The sequence below is a fragment of the Mercenaria mercenaria genome, unplaced genomic scaffold, assembly GCF_021730395.1.
Source record: "Mercenaria mercenaria strain notata unplaced genomic scaffold, MADL_Memer_1 contig_2812, whole genome shotgun sequence".
Lineage (NCBI taxonomy): Eukaryota > Metazoa > Mollusca > Bivalvia > Venerida > Veneridae > Mercenaria > Mercenaria mercenaria.
This window is the reverse complement of record NW_026460894.1, coordinates 30,397-45,501: the sequence shown is the minus strand read 5'-3', so window position 1 is coordinate 45,501 and position 15,105 is coordinate 30,397. Positions and strand designations below refer to the sequence as shown.

General features: G+C 37.9%; 1 protein-coding gene across 1 annotated transcript in view; it reads right to left on the bottom strand.

Moving 5' to 3' along the window:
• Positions 1 to 4,292: 4,292 nt before the first annotated feature.
• Positions 4,293 to 15,105, bottom strand: part of LOC128552450 (CST complex subunit CTC1-like) — a 40,418-nt gene continuing 29,605 nt past the window's right edge. Inside the window, exons 4-8 of the mRNA XM_053533490.1 lie at positions 13,596 to 13,756; positions 10,982 to 11,233; positions 9,529 to 9,670; positions 8,028 to 8,160; positions 4,293 to 5,296 (exon numbers count right to left, since the gene is read on the bottom strand). Of these exons, the coding sequence (XP_053389465.1) occupies positions 5,160 to 5,296; positions 8,028 to 8,160; positions 9,529 to 9,670; positions 10,982 to 11,233; positions 13,596 to 13,756 (825 nt within the window). The 3' untranslated portion in view covers positions 4,293 to 5,159. The remainder of the gene's footprint in view (positions 5,297 to 8,027; positions 8,161 to 9,528; positions 9,671 to 10,981; positions 11,234 to 13,595; positions 13,757 to 15,105) is intronic.

Sequence of the window (15,105 nt, the reverse complement as noted above, 5' to 3'; positions counted from 1 at the left end):
CCAGCGTTCCTCAGTGTTTACCTTCTCTTTCAAAAACTAAATAACCGAGGAACTCCAAATCAACACAAGTCAAGTCAAGTCAATATTGTCGGTTAAATAACATTATAAACATAAGCTATGTAGATCTACAGCTTTCAAGACCGACATATTCATACATATATAAAATCTATCATAACTGATATAAACTAGAAGTTGCTTTTGTAGAAAAGCGCATGTCAATAGGGGACAGGAGCAAAAGTCAAAGCAACACTGGTGGCTGGATGCAGTAGGGACCATCTCTTTGGAATGTCCATTCATTCCACAAAATTCCAACATTCTGGGCTAGGTGGTTCTCAAGTTATGAATTGGAAACTGTGACCTTGGCCTATGATCAGGTGACCCCAAAATCAGTAGGGGTCATTTACTCTGCATATCCAATCAAAATTCTGGGTCAAGTAGTTCTCAATTTACTGAACAGAAATGTTTTTCCATGTTCAGGCTCGTGACCTTGACCTTTAATAGTGTGATCTCAAAATCAATAGGGGTTATCTACTATACATATCCAATTATCCTATGAAGTTTCAACATTCTGAATCAAGTGGTTCTCAAGTTACTGATCGGAAATGGTTTTCCATGTACAGGCCCCTGTGACCTTGACATTTAACGGAGTGATCCCAAAATCAATAGGGGTCATCTACTCTGCATGACCAATCATCCTGTGAAGTTTCAACATTCAGGGTCAAGTCGTTCTCAAGTTATTGATCGGAAATGTTTTCCATGTTCAGGCCCCTGTGACCTTCACCTTCAATGGAGTGACCCCAAAATCAATAGGGTTCGTCTACTCTGCATGACCAATCATCCTGTGAAGTTTCAACATTCTCGAAATAAGAAAGGTAATAAGCACTGATAAGTACTATTTGTTTAAGAGTATGGAAATAAAATTTCTAATTCATTGGTTAAGTAAATAAATAAATATACTGTAATAAATAACTAATCTGAATAATAAATAACTAAACTTAAAATATCTAAGCACATGCACATGCAATGACAGAAATGGATAAAAAGCTTGAAATAAAGTACAAGCAGTTTGCAACTAAGACAAGGCAGTCTGAAAGACAGCTAAATGCCCCGTCACTGCTATGGATAGTAAAAGGATGAACCTTTAGCTGTGACCTTGGCATTGAACTGACATTGCTGACTCATGAATTCTGCACAACCTCTTGATGTGATCATTTGATCCAAGTTTCATGAAAATCCTTCAAGGGGTTTAGGAGACACAGAGCTCTAACCTTTGACCTTGAGTTGTGACGTTGACCTTGATTTGCCATGGCTGACTCATGAGTTTTTGATGAGGTGATCATTTGACCAAAGTTTGAAGAAAATCCTTCAAGGGGTTTAGAATATACAGAGTGAACACAAAATGGAAGGCTCAAACTTAAGTTATGAACTTGACCTTGAGCCGGCATGACTGACTCATAAGTCCTGCACATCGTTTTGATGAGGTGATCATTTGACAAAGTTTTATAAAATTCCTTCAAGGGGTTTAGGAGATAGAGCGCGGACACAAAATAGAAGGCTAAAACCTTTGACCACGAGTTGTGACCTTGACCTTGAGACAGCATGGCTGACTCATAAGTTCTGGTGATCATTTGACCCATGTTTGATGAAAACCCTTCAAGGGGTTTAGGAGATATAGAGCGGACACAAAATAGAAGGCTCAAACCTTTCACCCTAAGTTGTGACCTTGACCTTGAGCCAGCATGGCTGACTCATGGGTTCTGCACATCGTCTTCCTAAGTTTCATGAAAATCCTTTAAGGGGCTTAGGAAATATGGAGCGAACAAGAAAGTGTTACGGACAGATGGACGGAGACCATTCCTATAACCCCCACCACTTGTGGAGGGGGATTAAAAATAAACCATACCCAACTAAAACAGCCTAAAAGCACATATTCAATATAAGAAAACATATAAACTTCTAAAGACTAGAAATTAAGACTCAGACATAGTTAAAAGATAACAAATAAAGCAGATTAACACAAGCTAAGGTAATTCAGGTTTACTGGCAAAATGAACATGAGCAGCTATCTCTGTTCCATGCACCAATCAAATTTTTAAAGTTATTGTATTCTATTTTGGCTATTTCAAGGGCTGTAACTCTGTAATAAGCGCTTAGATTCTCTAGAAGAATTCCAAGCGCACAAGGTCACATCATAATAAAGACTCGAGCATTGTTTTCATGAATTTACATCAATTACTTTTTGAGCTATGCACATAATTAGGTGAAAATGTTCATGTTTTAACTATTTCACAAAAATATCGTGCGGGAAAAAATATTCCGCTGGCTGGATTCAAACTTGGTACCTTTCGGTCAGTAACTTACAATGACAGCGGCGTTGTCCTCTATGCTACGTATCCATGCAGGCTGCAGGTAAAGAAACATAATGATAATCCAGGTACACACTGGAAAGTAAAAACAATATGACGTTACTATCAGGTATCCCTGGTCGGATAGTATTTCATTAACTTTTTACCTTAGCATATTTTGGTTTATTTCAGATCAGTGAACTTGTCAATGTAAACAAACACCTGTCAGTAAATCCCCTACAACGCAATGATTTACGCTTCAAAAAAGACGATTGTGTAATCATTCGGTTACACAAATTTAAAACTAATCAAAGGGGTAAACAACTATACTTAAAGTTGCCCAGACAGCCCAGTTAAGGCAATTAAGGAATTTCTGTCTGTGTGGTCAAGCATTCAAGCCCCACTTTTCTGTCATCGGGATGGGTCTGTTACAACTTAAAGGACTCAATTTTCTGCAGTCTTAGCAAAAGCCATCAGTAAAACCTGCTTATTTTGGTGCACAGTACAAAACACACAGTTTTAGGATTGGTAGAGCCACTGACCAAACTTCCGATGGATACCCGTCGGAAATCATAATGAAACTTGGTAGATGGACATCCAACTGTGTTAACCTTTATGTTCGAACATGATGTTAAATCTGCAGGTCATATATGGTGCAACACAATCAACTTTATTTCACAATAGTATTAATTACCATTCTAAATGTAATATTTTCATCTATTTATTTTACCAGCTATAAATGAAAACTATTTTTTATTCAGACGTATGGGTTCTGGGTGACTCTATCCCGTTCTGGGTCGGTGAACATACAAAGATGACTAGGAAACCAAATGTAAGTGTAAGGGTCTGTTACAACTTAATTAAAGGACTCAATTTTCTGCAGTCTTAGCAAAAGCCATCAGTAAAACCTACTTTTTTTGGTGCACAGTACAAAACACAGTTTTAGGATTGGTAGAGCCACTGACCAAGCTTCCGATGGATACCCGTCGGAAATCATAATGAAACTTGGTAGATGGACATCCAACTGTGTTAACCTTTATGTTCGAACATGATGTTAAATCTGCAGGTCATATATGGTACAACACAATCAACTTTATTTCACAACGGTATTAATTACCATTCTAAATGTAATATTTTCATTGATTTATTTTACCAACTATAAATGAAAACTATTTTTTATTCAGAGTATGGGTTCTGGGTGACTCTATCCCGTTCTGAGTCGGTGAACATGCAAAGATGACTAGAAAACCAAATCTTGGTATCCCGAACATTTCTATTGCTTGGTGGGCAGTCAGAGGTCTTTGTTGGAGAGGTTTTAGACATGCAATTGAAACTCAGGTCTTACTTTCATCTCCTCCTTCAATCTATTGTCTGGCGAGAACTTACAAAGCACTGTATTTTCGGCGTGTGTTACTCTTAATATGTGGTTACTCTAATGTTGTTGTGTGGCTAGGGTTGAATAGGTTTTGTCCATAGTACCTGGCGAAATCTTGTATTGTGTATTGCTTTGTATTGTGTTATCAGCCCTCTAGCATGCAACTTACTACTTTCCTTCACAGTGGTTTTGGTATGTGGTGACCCGTCATTCCCGGAACCTGGTCGTGTCTGGTAACTATCATGCCATGACCACTGGCATCGAAGTTTCCTTGCATTACCACATTATGTTTAAGTTAGTCAGTATTGCTACATCATTATATCCGACAGTGCAGTTACGTTATGTTGAAATTAGCCGGTTTTGCTACCACCTTATGAAAGTGTAAATTATATGCGACAGTGCAGAGTTTCATTGTAATAGTTTGCAAATTTTAGCAAGATGGGCCTGGTCTTCTTCCGGTTACTTTATTCACGTACTTGGTGAGATACCTCGTCAAGTACATCTTTGTTTTTGAGCGACCAGTAACTACCCAACCTTGTATTTATTTAGTAAACATTTTGTTTGTTCGAGTTGTAACATTAAAATATCAACATTGCAATATAAAATCTTATCGTGTAGTAATTAAAAGATATAAAGCTGGGTTTAGTTGTAATCTTTTTGAGTATTAAAATGAATTAATATCTTACAATTACTATAGTGTTGGCAAGTTCATATTTGGTAAACAATAGCGTAATTGTCAAGTACACTTGATTACATTCTGATATTGCACATATTGCCAAGTCTTGGAGGAAATAAATAAACTAGAGATGCTTTTGAGAAAAGCGCATGTCTCCCACAACTGCCTAATCATCTAAATAATAAGTCAGTCTTTATATACTGTTTACTGAATCAACATGTGCATGTGCTTTCTTTACACCAAAAGGACCCCTATACTACTAGTAGTATAGGGGTCGGTTTGGAGGTAAAACTAGGCAAGAAATCTGAGTGGTTTTGGTAATTCAAGGGCCATAATTCCAAAGTGCCTAGGCCGATTTGGCTACTTATCGAACTTGGCAGAGCACTTATTGGCAGACACATTTTATTGAAGTTTGATGAAGATCGGATGAGAAATGTTCGACTCAGAGTGCGGACAAGCTTTGTGACAGACAGACACACAGACTGGAGTAAATCAATATGTCTCCCACACCACTGTGTGGTGGGAGACATAATAAATTGGGTCATTCATCCGTGAATGATCACTTTCTTCACACAGAAATCTCTGCAGACCATTAATTTTTTAAACTGGACCTGTTTCTGTCACACAAACCCAACAACACATATAGCTTATTTCAGGTGTGTATTTTGGCCGTCAGAATCCCTTCACGAATCCCAATTTTCACTGGCCGTCATGCCATACTATGTACCACTGATTAATGACTTCACGATTTATCAGCTCGTCACTACCTGACACTGAGGTGATGTATAGCCCAAACAGAGGGTTCAAATATGTTCATGGCCACACATTCTAGTTGCAGAAATGGTAAACATTGTGTGGAAATCCTAGATGACCCAGTGTCAAACGTCTTCATACAAAACTCTGCAAAGTATGAATAAACTATAGTCAGATTCTTGTCAACAAATGCAATTTCAGTAGTTTTCTTTACAGAAGTTAAACAAACATGGGTATTGCTGTGGACTGGACTCATAACCCATGTTGTTACTGTACCTAGCTGAATCAAAACAAAAACAGTTTTTGGAGTTCTCAATACTGTCTGGTAAATTTAAAGAAACTGCATACATGTGCATTTAATACCTAATGATTACTGTTTCATTGCAATAATAACAAGAGCTTGTCGAACACGAAATGCCCCCCTTGATGCATTCAGTAATTGCACAAGGAATAGAAATTATATGCTCACTGTAAACAAAAGTTCTACTGTTCTGGTTCAATCTGACCTTGACCTTTAACCTACTGACCTAACAAGAGGGCCATGATGGCCCTATATTGCTCACCTGTTATCATTGCACTTGAGGACAAGAAGGTCATCAGAAAAAATATCTAAGTCCAAAGGACAGGAACAACAAAGAAAAGAAATTTAACCAAAAAGAAAAAAAAATTCTTACAAGGTACAGATATGTCAAAATACACCTAAAAATTGGAGGTACCATCCATGTTGTACCACAGAAAAGTGGTCTCGGTTTTTCCCTAAGGCCAATAATAAAAAAGTTACTAAAAATAAGCTATTTATATTAACGCAAAAGGGAAGTAATTAAAAAGAAAATTATTGTAAGTGAACAAAAGAAGGATCTGCCAAATAAATCTGTTGACATAAATGAAATTTCAGATCAGTATCTTCAATAGTTACGGAGATATACCCATTTTAATTTGAAATAAAGGGAGGTAATTTGACATAAAATCAGTCCATAGTTGTCTACCCTGATTGTCTCAGTCCAACTAATGACAATAATGAAATTTCAAATAAGTCCTGTAAGTACTTACTGATATAAATCCATTTTGACTACAATCAGGGGAGGTAATCAGATATAAAATAACTCTGGAATCTACGATTGGATCTGATTTGTCATGGAATCCAAGATTTATTGTTGTTGAAGATATTTTGGAAGTTTGTATCAAATAAAACCATAAATGAAGTCTCTATATGGCTGCAAAAGCCGAAATAGCCAATTTTGGACCTTTAAGGGGCCATAACTCTGGAACCCATGACAGAATCTGGCCATTTCAAAAAAGGAACCAAGATCTTGTGGTGATACAAGTTGTGTGCAAGTTTGGTTAAAATCAAATCATAAATGAAGTTGCTATTGTGCAGACAAGGTCAAAATAGCTAATTTTGGCCCTTTCAGGGCCCATAATTCTGGAACCCATTACGGGATCTGGCCGGTTCAACAAAGGAACTGAGATCTTATGGCAATATAAGTTGTGTGCAAGTTTGATTAAATTCAAATCACAAATGAAGCTGCTATTGTGCAGACAAGGTCAAAATAGCTAATTCTGGCCCTTTCAGGGGCCATAACTCTGGAACCCATAAAGGAATCTAGCCAGTTCAAGAAAGGAACCAAGATCTTATGGTGATACAGGTTGTGTGCAAGTTTGGTTAAAATCAAATCATAAATGAAGCTGCTATTGTGCAGACAAGGTCAAAATAGCTAATTCTGGCCCTTTCAGGGGCCATAACTCTGGAACCCATAAAGGGATCTGGCCAGTTCAAGAAAGGAACCAAGATCTTATGGTGATACAAGTTGTGTGCCAGTTTGGTAAAAATCAAATCATAAATAAAGCTGCTATTGTGCAGACAAGGTCAAAATAGCTGATTTTGGCCCTTTCAGGGGCCATAACTCTGGAACCCATAATGGGATCTGGCCAGTTCAAGAAAGGAACCGAGATCTTATGGTGATACAAGTTGTGTGCAAGTTTGGTTAAAATAAAATCATAAATGAAACCACTATCGTGCAGACACGAAATTGTTGACGCACGCACGCACGCACGGACGGACTGACGACGGACGACGGACGAAGGGTGATCACAAAAGCTCACCTTGTCACTACGTGACAGGTGAGCTAAAAATCAACAGGGGTCATCTGCTGGTCATGATCAACCTCCCCATTAAGTTCCGTGATCCTAGGCCCAAGTGTTCTCAAAGTATCATCCGGAAAGGGTTTAACTTTTACAGGTCAATGTCACCTTCACCTATGGCCAACTGACCTCAAAATTTGCAGGGTCATCTACTGGTCATGACCAACCTCCCTATCAAGTTTCATGATTCTAAGCCAAGCGTTCTCAAGTCATTGTCTGGAAACAGTTTAAATGTTCTGGGTCATTGTAACCTTGACCTTTGACCTACTGACCTCGAAATCAATAGCGGTCATCTGCTGATCATGATAAACTTCTCCATGGTCTTTTATGACCCTTGGCCTAAGCATTCTTAAGTTATTGTCTAGAAACTGTTTAACTGTTCCTGGCCAATATGACCTTGAACTTAGACCTAATGACCTCAAAATCAATAGGGGTTATCTGCTGGTCATGACCAAACAAACTTTAGTTATCATCCGGAAATCAATTAACTGTTCCCAGTCACTGTGACCTTGACCTTTAACATACTGACCTCAAAATCAATAGGGGTCATCTGCTGGTCATGACCAACCTCCTTTCAACTTTTATGATCCTAGGCCCAAGCCTTCTTGAGTTATCATCCGGAAACAGATTGGTCTACATTTTGACCAACAAACAGACCAACTGACCCACCGACATCTGCAAAACAATATACCCCTCCTTCTTTGAATATAAAAAAAATGAAATAGAAAACATTTACCATCATGGCCAATTTTATTGATGTCTAATGATGACCTTGTTTTCAATGACATAAGCCAGGTCTGTTTTACAGCATGGTTGTCACACAACATGTAGACAAACCTCTCTACTGATGTAGAGAGAGTAGGACTGAACTGAAAGAGAAAGTTGTATCTAAATATCAATAAAGAATATACAAGAGATCACAGAGTGATCTTGGCGCCCACCAATGTGCCATTTTTGAGTGTCCCATATTTCAAGACTTATTGACTAGCTCAAGGTCAAATTTCATTTCCGTACATAACACTGTGCATGTGGTCCAAATTCGAAAGCTGTAGTTTGAGTAATGTGAAAGTAGGTCACTAGATTAATTTCAAGGACAAAGTTCTTTGTACACAAAACTATGCATGTGCATCAAGTTTGAAGGCTGTGGCTTGAGAAAATTGAAAGTAGGTCACTAGGTCAATCTTAAGGTCAAAGTTTAATTTGGTACACAAAACTACGCAAGTGGTCCAAATTTAAAGGCTGTAGCTTGAGAAATGTGTAAGTAGGTCATTAGGTCAGAATTAAGGTCAAATTTCACTTCAGAACACAAATCTATGCATGTGGTCCAAATTTGAAGCCTGTACCTTAAAAAATCTGAAAGTAGGTCACAAGGTCAATGTCAAAGTTTGTTTCGGTACACAATCCTATGCATGTGGTCTAAATTTGAAGCCTGTAGCTACAGAAATGTGAAAGTAGGTCACAAGATAAATCTCAAGGTCAAAGTTCATTTCGGTACACAAAACTATGCAAGTGGTCCAAATTTGAAGGCTGTAGTTACAGAAATGTGAAAGTAGGTCACTAGGTCAAAATCAAAGTCAAATCTTATTTTGAAATATAAAACTAAACATGTGGTCCAAATTTGAAGCGTGTACCTTTAAAAATGTGAAAGTAGGTCACTGGGTCAATTTAAAGGTCAAAGTTTGTTTCGGTACACAAAACTATGCAAGTGGTCCAAATTTGAAGGCTGTACCTTGAGATATGTAAAAGTAGGTCACTAGGTCGAAATCAAGGTCAAATTTTATTTCGGAATACAGAACTATGCATGTGGTCCAAATTTGAAGCTTGTACCTTCAAAAATGTGAAAGTAGGTCACTAGGTCAATGTAAAGGTTAAAGTTTGTTTCGGTATATAAAACCATGCATGTGGTCCAAATTTAAAGGCTGTAGCTTGAGAAATGAAAAAGTAGGTCACTAGGTCAAAATCAAGGTTTAAATCAAATCCAATAAATAGTAATAACAGAAAAGTTCTTATAAAACACTGTTGGTGACAAATAATGGTCGGACATCAAAATATCCTAGAAGTGCACCATGAGCATGTGCTAATGTCAGCTAAAAAGGATTAAGATTTTAAGAGAATTACTGAGATGTACAAAAGATAATGAGGTTGTTAAGCCTGTCAATTTTAAATGAATGGGAAGGACTATCTTGTCTAGATAAAAGTTTTACAAACTAAACTTTCTACTGGTAATTTGTAATTACCTGCTGTATAAACACTTCTCCAGTTTGGCCAATTTTTTCTTCCAGACATTTCCACTGGTCATGTGACAGCTGGAGCAGGCTCTGTACACTACTTCCTGTTAGTGTTACCATAGCAACAGATGTGCTGTCATCAATTATTGCACTAACAAATAAAGAACAATAAGATTAAGTATAGAATATTTATCAAACTGCCTTAATAGACATCATTTATAGTCTATGCAAAACAGTATTTATGCAGTGTATACAACACTGACCTTTCTCAGACTTGCATAGACTTATAAAGAAGTACTTTTTAAGCAGCAGTCTACAATAAACTGATCTGTTTGTTCATATATGGTGAAAGTGAACAACAGACTGTACCTGCCACAGCTGAAGGTAAAACTTTCAATTTGTTCAGTTTTAGACTAAATGACCTCTGACACTTTCCTTGTGATCATGAACTTTGACCTATTAACCTCTAATTCAACAGGGACCATCTACTGTCTACAAGCAATAATTCAATGACGTTTCTTTAGTTACTGGGCAGAAACCATATTCAGTGCCTAAGCCAGACCTTCAACATACTTGCTCTCAAAACACAAGCTGCCCTGTACTGTCTACAGGAAATCATATTATGAACCATATGCTAAAGTATTCTTTAGTTATCAAGCTCAAACTGTCTGCAGCCTCTAGGTCACTGTGACCTTGACCTCTGATCTCTTAAACATTTGCTGACCACAGTCAATAATGGTATGAAGTTTCACTGCTGAAGGCGTAAGCGTAAGTTATTGATGAGAAACCAATGAGAAACTAATAGTTCATCAATAGACTGACTGACCAACTGACAGACATGAGCAGATCAATATGCTCTATCGAAGCATAAAAATGTTATGATGAACCTTCCAAGGACTTGGTCAATCATGTATTAGTAGTCAATATCAGATCATAGATAAAGGAACTGAACTTTCTGATTACATATTTCACACTCACTCCTCTATATTTTTTTAACCCTTAGCCTGCTGGCGGCAAGTGATTCACCCTTTGGGACCAGTGCAGACAAAGATCAGCCTGCACATCTGTGCAGTCTGATCATGGTCTGCTCTGTTCGCCATTCAGTCAGTATCTTTTTAGTAAACTCCTCTTAACTGTTAATGGTATTGTCAAAATTGAAAGATGGACAAGTTCATTATAGAAATTTGGCAGGGTAACGGTTAATAAATACATACATTTAAACACAGCCTCTATAATTTTAGTCTAGATTCTACTTCTGCCATTTGTTGAATGAAAGAATGCAACATTTTTACTAGTCTACTCCCCCCAGTAATACAATCTAAGGCCTCTACGCATACTGCCAGTTCAAAGACTCATTTATGGCTTTGTCTGATGTGATTCCTGTTATGTCAGTTGTTTTCGACAGATCTATTGTCATAGCTTGCTTGATTTGTCAAATATCTCTAAACTGGCAACAACCTACCTTGCCCTGGCTAGGAATTTGTATGCTCCACCACCATTACATGCAGTATTCAAACACGCTGTGTTAATCACTACACTTCCACAGGTCTCACACAAACATTTCAGAGAAACTTTCAGAATCTTTTCAATATCACAGATTGCCTGGAAAACGTGTCCAGTATTTGATGGAACCCACAAATCAACGAGGGACAGTAGTGGTATCTGTTTACTTCTGTCTGCTTGATTTTGGTTCAATATTTGTCTTCCAACAGCCCTGAAATAAAATTTCATAAGCTATGTAGGTCCACTTGTTTCCTTATACTGTGAAATCATTTAATTTCGTGGGCATGAAATTTCATGGTTTTGGACAAAATGGGAACTTCATGGGGATATGAATTAGTGGATTACAACTTTTGAACATAAAGTGAATAGGAAATTTACTTGTTCATTGGGATTAAATTTCGTGGATTGACTCAACCACGAAATCCACAAAAATTAGTCCACCACCAAAAATTAATGATTTCACAGTACCCTTGATAGAAAATATGGTAACATCTGTTTGGTCAAACATTGGTTTCCAAATACAAAATTTTCATGAAAATATTCCGGTAAATTTTGTTAGTCCAACATTAATTTTGTTTCCCAATACCCTTAAAATAAAATATGGTAACCTTTGTACTAGGTCAAAACATCTGATTTCCAACACTCCTAAAATTCAGCATTTTAACATCCAAAACACTGGATTCCCAACACTCCTAAAATGTAGCATTTTAACATCCAAAACATTGGATTCCCAACACTCCTAAAATAAAGCATTTTATCATCCAAAACGTTTGATTCCCAACACTCCTAAAATAAAGAATTTTAACATCCAGAACATTGGATTCCCAAAACTCCTAAAATAAAGCATTTTAACATCCAAAACATTTGATCCCCAACACTCCTAAAATAAAGCATTTTAACATCCAAAACATTTGATTCCCTACACTCCTAAAATAAAAGCATTTTAAAATCCAGAACATTTGATTCCCAACACTCCAAAAATAAAGATTTTAACATCCAGAACATTTGATTCCCAACACTCCTAAAATAAAGCATTTTACCATCCAGAACATTTGATTCCCAACACTCCTAAAATAAAGCATTTTACCATCCAGAACATTTGATTCCCAACACTCCTAAAATAAAGCATTTTAACATCCAGAACATTTGATTCCCAACACTCCTAAAATAAAGCATTTTAACATCCAAAACATTCGATTCCCAACACTACTAAAACAAGAGCTCATCAACACGAAATGCCCCCTTTGAAGCATTCAGTAATTGCACCAGAAACATAAATTATTTGCTCACTGTAAACAAAAGTTCTATTGTTCTGGTTCAATGTGACACTGACCTTTGACCTATTGACCTTAAAATCAACAGTGATCATCTCCTGGTCATGATCAACCTCCCTATAAAGTTTAGTGATCCTAGGTCCAAGCGTTCTCAAGGTATCGTCTGGAAAGGGTTTAACTGTTCCGAAGCAATGTGACCTTGACCTTTAGCCTACAAATCTCAAAATCTATAGGGGTCATCTACAGGTCATGACCAACCTCCCTATCAAGTTTCATGATCCTAGGCCCCAGCATTCTCAAGTTATTGTCTGGAAATGGTTTAAATGTTCCGAGTCACTGTAACCTTGACCTCTGACCTTCTGACCTTAAAATCAATAGGGGTCATCTGCTAGTCATGATGAACCTCACTATCATCTTTCATGACCCTTGGCCCAAGTGTTCTCAAGTTATCGTCCAGAAACTGTTTTAACTGTTCCTGGCTAATCTGACCTTGAACTTTGACCAAATAACCTCAAAATCAATAGAGGTCATCTGCTGGTCAAGATCAATCTCCCTATCAATTTTTCTGATCCTAGGCCCAAGCCTTCTTGAGTTATCGCCCAGAAACCTTTTTACTGTTCCTGGTCAATGTGACCTTGACCTTTGACCTACTGACCTCAAAATCAATAGGGGTCATCTTTTGTCATGACCAACCTCTCTATCAATTTTCATGATCCTAGGCCCAAGCAATCTTGAGTTATCATCCGGAAACAGTTTAACTGGTCCGGGTCACTGTGACCTTGAACTTTAATATACTGACCTCAAAATCAACAGGGGTCATCTGCTGGTCATAATCAACCTCCCTATCAACATTCATGATCCTAGGCCCAAGCATTCTTGATTTATCATCTGGAAACCGTTTAACTGTTCAGGGTCACTGTGACCTTGACCTTTAACATACAAATCTCAAAATCAATAGGGGTCATCTGCAGGTGATGACCAAACCTTCCTATCAACTTACATGATCCTAGGCCCAAACGTTCTTGAGTTACCATCCGGAAACAGATTGGTCTACATACAGACCGACCGACAGACTGACCGACAGACCGACCGACCGACATCTGCAAAACAATATACCCTTCCTTCTTCGAAGGGGGGCATAATAAAGCATTATCTGTATGTTCAGTATCTGATTTTACAACACCCCTGAAATAAAACATGAAAACGTCTGTTTGGTCCAACATTCCCAACACCTCTGATTTTATCAATCAAAAAGCTTTTAAGTCAACTGCCGATGATATAAACCTGTCTGGTTCTCACCTTTCAGCTTCAGTACATAATATCTGGATGCTAGACAATGGAACAAGTCTACAGTAGATATTATTCAGTTGTGACAATTTTCTCTCCAGCCCATAGAACCTGACTCTGTTTCCTGGTATTAGACCTTTCTCACTGAGAATATTGCTGTCATTTAAATACACCTGTAATGATGAAATAACACTTGTTTAAAGTTTATTCATTGCATCACTTAGTTAACAGATATCTCACAATTACTAAATGGAGCCTAAATGGCTGAGGGGGTAAGGTGAATGGTTTGAAATCACTTGCAATGATTCTTCTTTTTAACTCTTGTCATGCTGGAAACGACTAATTCTGCCTTTGCGACCTGAGTGCATATCATGATCAGCCTGCACATCTATGCAGTCTGATCATGGTTACACAGGTTGCCATTCAGTCAGTATCTTTTTGGTAAGCACCCACTTTAGCAGTAAATGGTTCTGTCCAAACTGAAAAGTGGACAAGTTCATTACAGAAATTTAGCAGGGTAAGGGTGAAGTTCAAAAACTTGCTCAAGGTGAAAAATTCATTTCATAAAAGAAAGCCATCAAGGTGGCTTGCTGAAGGCTGGTAATTGCACCACCAAGATGGACTGCAGATTTTGAAACTGGAACAACATGTGGAGTCTTTCACCGATATTAAAGTTAATTATAGCTAATAAGGTCATCTCTGTAGGGAGCCCATTAGACTGTGAGTCTAGGTCTTAACCTTGACCTTTGAGCTAGGGGTCTGCATTTAGCGCACGACACATTGTCTCATCATGGGGAACATAAATGTTGTGCCAAGTAATATTAAAATCCCTTCATGGATGGCAGAGTTATGGACCAGACAGGAAAAAAGCCCTGTTGACCTTTGACCCACAACTGTGACCTTGACCTTTGAGTCAGAGGTCTGGATTTTGTACATGACATGTTGTCTGATCATGGGGAACATTTGTGCCATGTAACATTAAAATCCCTTTAATAATGACAGAGGTATGGACCAGACACAAAACAGACCCTGTTCATGCCATGTTTACATTTGACTGCTGTGACCTTGACCTTTGAGCTAGGGGTCTGAAAGCTGTGCATGACATCATCTTATTATGAAGTACATTTGTGCCAAGTAATACTAAAATCCCTTCATGGATGGAAGAGTTATGGACCGGACAGGAAAAAAGCCCTGTCAACCTTTGACCTCCCATTGTGACCTTGACCTTTGAGCCAGGGGTTCGGGTCTTGGGCAAACAATCAGAAAACATTTGTGCCAAGTGATATTAAAATCCTTTTATGAATGACAGAGTTATGGACCAGATACGAAACAGACCCTGTTCGTGCCATGTTAAAATTTGACTGATGTGTGACCTTGACCTTTGAGCTAGGGGTCTGAAAGTTAAGCATGACATATTGTCTTATTATGAGGTACATTAGTGCCAAGTTATATTAAAATCCCTTCATGGATGGGAGAGTTATGGACCGGACAGGAAAAAAGCCCTGTTGACCTTTGACCTCCA